This window comes from Nematolebias whitei, chromosome 20 (assembly GCF_014905685.2).
Source record: "Nematolebias whitei isolate Nwh7 chromosome 20, NemWhi1, whole genome shotgun sequence".
In the NCBI taxonomy this organism is placed as follows: Eukaryota; Metazoa; Chordata; class Actinopteri; order Cyprinodontiformes; family Rivulidae; genus Nematolebias; species Nematolebias whitei.
Genome location: NC_056517.1, coordinates 2126922 through 2133051, shown reverse-complemented (window position 1 = coordinate 2133051; position 6130 = coordinate 2126922). Strand labels below are relative to the sequence as shown.

Genomic DNA, 6130 nt, shown 5'->3' with positions numbered 1-6130 from the left:
TGGATGGATGGATGGATGGATGGATGGATGGATGGATGGATGGATGGATGGATGGATGGATAATTGAATAAATAAACAAATTCATAAAACATGAATAAATAAACAAATACAAATAACAGACAAACAAATAAATAAATACAAATAACCATTTTGCAAATAGCCAATAAATGACCTAGCCTCCTGGGAATTGGGTACACGCTCCTGCTTCAGTGCTTGATATATTACTTGTTGTCTGCTGGAGTGAAACTGCTTTTCAACAGTACAAGTTGAAATCTCATGCCACTGACCAGACATAAAGAAAAAAATCTATAACCCACTATGGTTGATGATTACATTACATTAGAGTCTGTAAATATTTAAAAAGCTTTGAATATTAGAGTTGTTTACTGAAATAAAGTAAAGACAACTATGTCAACAAGGTTTCTACCACCAGCCCAGAATTTGTTTGTTCGGTTGTAAAAAAAGTGAGATGGCACAGACCTGGATCTATAGAAACAGAGATGCTTTCTGACAGTAGATGTGTTATTTTGCAACTGTGCTGAGCATCCTCTGGTCACAGAGTTTTATTGCCAGGACAAAAAGGTTTTAGAAATACTGGTTGTGATGTGCAGGTATTCATGTAGCATTTTACCATTTAATATTAACTATTTAAGTTAAAATCATTGCTCTTGTCTAATGGGACTTTTTTGTGCTTAAATGGCAATGGGTTTAAGAAGCTGAAGGGATGTCATTGCAGTGTAATTGCAATAAGGGAATGCATTATTTATGAAAGATGTAGCCTCATTATTCTGGGAAATGTTCTGAAAGCAGATTCATTCCATTCTTTTTTTTCCCCACTTGGTGTTTTGCAGATCGTTGCAGAGAGATGAATTTGCTCTTTGATGTGCAGTCAGTTACCTTGACTGTCATTGTGAAATAGTTTCCCCAGACAGCTCTTCCCCAGTGTTTTCATTGAACCATTATCTGTGCCAATGTTTGCACTCAACCTGTCTTTTTTTTCCTCTTTTGTCTTGCAGCTCCACACTGACCTCGATAAGGGGGACAGTTCGGTGAAGTACACCCTCTCAGGGGATGGTGCTGGCTCCATTTTCACAATTGACCAAACTACCGGGGACATCCATGCCTTAAGGAGTCTTGACAGAGAGGAGAAGCCTTACTACACCCTCCGCGCCCAGGCTGTGGACATTGACACCAATATCCCACTGGAGCCTGAATCAGAATTTGTTATCAAGGTCCAAGATATCAATGACAATGAACCAAAGTTCCTGGAGGGACCGTATACAGCCAGTGTTCCAGAGATGTCACCAGTTGGTAAGTGGCCATTCAAAGTTTTATGTTCTTTCTTGGTTAAAAACTTAGCTTTCTCACTTTGAACAAGTCTAACAAGTTCAGTTTCAGGTGCAGCATGGGTACAACCAGAGGGGTAGCACTGCTCTCCCTAACAGATTTTGACATTTCAGAGAACAGTTTTATTCTTGGTGTGCCCTAAGTACATTCCACTGCTTTGTCTTTACACTTTCCCCTCAGGGACGACAGATCAAGGTAATTCGTTGGGAGAATGGTTTCTCTTGATGTGAATCACAATGAAGCCCTCAAAACTTCAAATCCAGCAGTCTCAAGAGGATGGCTAGAAAGCAGGAAAAACAGTGTAGCTTCAGTAAGCACCCTAAATCAAAAGAAGCACTACCGTATGATGGAGGCTTTCAAGTTCATCATTAAAAAAAAAAAAGTTGTCTGTTGTGGCCATGGACGAATGCACAAGCATCAAACACCACACACAACTAAACAAAGTAACAGTTTAAGTTTTGATGGTCGTGTATTATTTTATCACAGTTCTAAGCTAATTGCATCTGATACATGCAGTACATGTTGCAATATTTGAAAATAGGAATACATAAAACATGCAGTGAAAACTTTTTGTGAAAAATGCAAAATTTGGTCTTAAAGCTGCACAATGGCCAGTTCGTTAGAAATAAATTCAATTCAATTCAATTCAAAAATACTTTATTAATCCCAAAGGGAAATTATTTGTTGTTGTAACTCGTTATCCTCATTTCATTAAGAGATGTTATAGATACTGATGGATGTAGGCAGGAAGGATCTCTTGTAAAGGTCCATCCCACAGTGGAAGAAACTGGCTGCAGATGCCGTCCGATCCATCCACCAAGACTCGGCTGGCCTCTCGGTTCCCCTCGGGCTGTAGAACCGCCCAAATGCTGGGCAGAACTCCTCCCAGAGTGATGGTCACTCCTCCCAGCAGTCTGCCAAGTTCCTGGTAGCTGCGGGCAGCCAGCTGTAGGTGCCAAAAGACGATCCTGTCTTTCCGCTGTCATGAGTCGTGTTTCCTGCTAGTTCCAGGATCTCAGTGGTCAGGCACTCGAGCACAGCTGGCAGGTAGATGAGAAAGCGTCCACAAAACATCCTTTTCAACTCACTCGAGATTTGGGGCTGTAGTTGAGATATTATTTGAGCCGTTGAGATGTTAATCAGCTGCTGTTGGTTGTAGAAAACTGCCTTGTTGCTATGGTTACGCATCATAACAAATGTCCAAAACTAAAAAAGTTTCAGTAAAAATCCTTCCAGCTGTACAACATCCGATACCAGAGGAAACAATCATCCAAAAAATTGTGATTTACATCCATAAAAAGAGGAATTAAAGTTTCCAAAAGCAAAATCTCAAAATGAATGTAACAGAGCTGCCCCAACATGCAGCCACCTTGAGCGGCACAATTCTAGAACAGTGAATTCTAGAATAAAGTGCTATGTGTTGTCATTATTTTATGTTCCCATACAATGACAAAATGTGTGCTCTGTTTTTAACACATGGCATTTGAGATTCGCACAGGTGGAGCAGTGGGCAGCTATGTAAGTGTCTAGGGAACAGTTAGGTGTTCAATTACTTGCTCAGAGACACCACAACATGTGGACATGGTGGGGAGTTGAACCTGCAACTTTCTGGTCCCAAGTCGGCTGCTCTACCTCTACACCACAGCGGCTGTGTGTCTGTGTTTTAGCACTGCTGTCTTGCAGCAAGTAGATCCTGGGTATGAGTCCTGGCTGGGCCATGTCTGTAAATGCTTTCCTTTACTTGTATAAATTTTCTCCAACTACTGTTTTTGTCCCATAATTCAAATGTGCATGTTAGGCAGGGCTTAATTTGTAAACTGGCTGATGCCGGAACGCAAATAGTGGGTGGGCTGGCGGGGGGAGGAAGGGTTGTTCCCCTGAAATTTTTGAATAAAATAGATGTGATTTCTTGTAGTTTGGTGTATCTTAACAGTTTGTTAAACATCTATGTTTAACTACATTTGTAAACACTCTGCTTCTGTCAAGCTCACACCCCCCTTACTTGACGGAATTGTCAATTAAGTCGAGCTTGAAAGCGAGCCCAACTGTCCCTGCTCATTGTCAATCCAAGTGTGAAACCTCCAGGCACCTGCCTGCGGCTGTGAGCCCTTTACCCTCATATGACACGACTGCCTGCTCGGCACTTCCCCCCACCACTCTTTTAGGGGAGGAGATTTCGTTAAGGGTAGATGCGGAAATTATTCACTTGAAAAAGCAGATCGTATGCTGTTGTCTTTAAAATTATTACTCGTGTAATTATTTTCAGTTTACATATCCAATACATTTCCAATTGGGCATCTGTTTAGGATGCCTTCTGGACACCTCCCTGGTGAGGTGTTCCGGACATGTCCCACCGGAAGGAGGCCCAGAGGAAGACCCAGGACACGCTGGAGGGACTATGTTTCTCGGCTGGCCTGGGAACGCCTCGGGATTCCCCCGGAAGAGCTGGCCCAAGTGGCTGGGGAGAGGGAAGTCTGGGCCTCCCTACTTGGACTGCTACCCCCGCGACCCAACCCCAGATAAGCGGAAGAAAATGGATGGATGGATGGATATCCAATATAAGTTGTATTCATTCAAGGCAGTCATTTGTGTCCATAACTTTATAATTAGTAAGCCTGAAAATTACCAGATCCAAGCAAACAGTTACCGGAAGCACTCTGTCAAAATAAGAGTTCCTATATTTTGTTTCGGCAGGATCTGGCTCAAATTAAGCCCTGATGTTGGGTTTATGGAGTTTCTAAACTTGCCCAAGGTGGGAGTGTGTGTATGGTTGTTCGTCTTTAAGTGGCTCTGTGATGTCCTGTTGACCTGTCTATAGTGGATCCAGCATATCACCCATTGATTACTGGTGATTAACAGCAGATCTGTCACCCTGAACAGGATCAGTCAGGTGTAATATGGATGGATGAATTAAATAATTTGGTATTCTTGAATAAAATGTGTGAAACTGTTGTATTACTCAGTTGAATTCACAATCACTGTTGGGCCAATTAAATATTTGGCAGTAGTTTTATGCCAAATCCCCTTTCGGACAAAACCTGGGCTCAAACCTGCAGCCTCACATTACAAGACCACAGCACTGACCACATGCCTACCCTGGCTCTTCATCTTTTAACTAAATACATCTGCATAAATATGTGATGCATTACACTGCAATTATATGTACCCCAACATTAATGTGGAGAAAACTGTAATATCTGGTGAAGTTACATAGAGTATATATTTTAACCACCTAAGGATTTTGAAACCATTTCTTTCAATCAAGATCTCACTCAGCCATTTGACTTTTCACAGCCCTGCAAATAGAATTCATTCGAGTAGTTTATAGCCTCACATTTATGTAAAAGCTGTTACCTTTGCTGCCTGGGAATGTGTAGGAGTCAGAGATGCTTGAAGGCTTTCAAACTTCCAATATACACGAGCTGTAATCGCTGTGTTTCTGTCCTCCTTTGCCTGGACAAAAAAGTGTTATCTCATCCACTGTATACACGTTTAGCACAACGCAATCCTTCTCGGGCAATCAGGCATGTTTGACAGAGATGAGAGACGCTAATCTCGCTCCAACTAGTGTTTTAATTTCATTGTTAACACCTGCTCAGAGTGTGAAGCCCATTTATTAAACAGCATCTTCTTCACATGCATCTAGGAGCTTACCAGAAAGTAAAATGTCCATATTAAGTGTCATCCCTCTGGTCGGCATCTTCTGAACAGGCTTCTCATTTTATCCAGTATGTTATTTTTAACTGTCCAGATGTGCTTTTTTTTATGTGTAGGTCATTATGAACAATCTGTTTGCATTTTGGGATTTTAAAACCAAACACATTTGATTCAGTCTGTGAATTTAAAAACACAACATAATAAATATTGACTTTGTGAAAGACACAACACTGAACACTTTGTGTTTGCCAGATAGTAAAAAAGAGATGAGCCAAACCTCCTACTTGTAATTATTCTGTCGCTGTTAAGAGTTTGGAAGAGTGCCATCTTAACTCAGCTCCTGTCTCGGCGCTTTGTTTTCTTAATGGTAGCAACGTTTAATGAATGGCTGCACAAGAGCTTTTGAATCTTTTTTTTTTTTTAATTGCTGCTATGTATTGCTGTAAGTGTGCAAAATCTAAACAAGAATATTCCGTTGCCCTGCAATACATGAATGTTTCACTTGCACATCTTGTCAGTGCGCTCTATCAGACTCCTTCACTTTTCATCATTAGCAGCAGGTTTCTCACCAGTGAGCCCCCGCTCATTAGTGTCAGGTGAGATCGTTTGGAAAGCTGATGAACTTCAAAGAGTTTGGATTTCAGTCTCGTGAGGAGGCCGATTAACTCCAAGTCAATATGTTTTTCACACTCCTTTGTGCAGGGACCTATGTGACTCAAGTAACAGCCACAGATGCAGATGACCCTACGTATGGAAACAGTGCGAGAGTGGTTTACAGCATCATCCATGGCCAACCGTACTTCTCTGTTGACCCTAAAACAGGTAAGCTGCTTAACGTTTCATTTGAGCTATGATTTCATGATGGAGTGTAACAATACACTTCGGATGAGAAAGCAGATAGCCTTATTTTATTTGTCTAAGGGAATTTTGTACATCTAACAGCTTTTTACTGCTCAAAGAATTATCCATTTTTCCTGTATTCCAAATGTTATTTGATATTTTTTTCCCACTAAAGAGTATACTATCTCTGGTTAAAGCAAAACAGTAACTCTTAAAGAAGTTGCACATTGCCTAGGAATATTTTTTTAAACAAAAAAACAAATAATTAGACAAATTGCAATCTATT

General features: G+C 40.9%; 1 protein-coding gene across 1 annotated transcript in view; it reads left to right on the top strand.

Annotated features, from left to right (window-relative positions):
• cdh12a (cadherin 12, type 2a (N-cadherin 2)) overlaps nt 1-6130 on the top strand; it is a 145077-nt gene that overhangs the window by 41736 nt on the left and 97211 nt on the right. Inside the window, exons 2-3 of the mRNA XM_037694376.1 lie at nt 1017-1311; nt 5707-5826. Coding sequence (XP_037550304.1) covers nt 1017-1311; nt 5707-5826 — 415 coding nt within the window. The remainder of the gene's footprint in view (nt 1-1016; nt 1312-5706; nt 5827-6130) is intronic.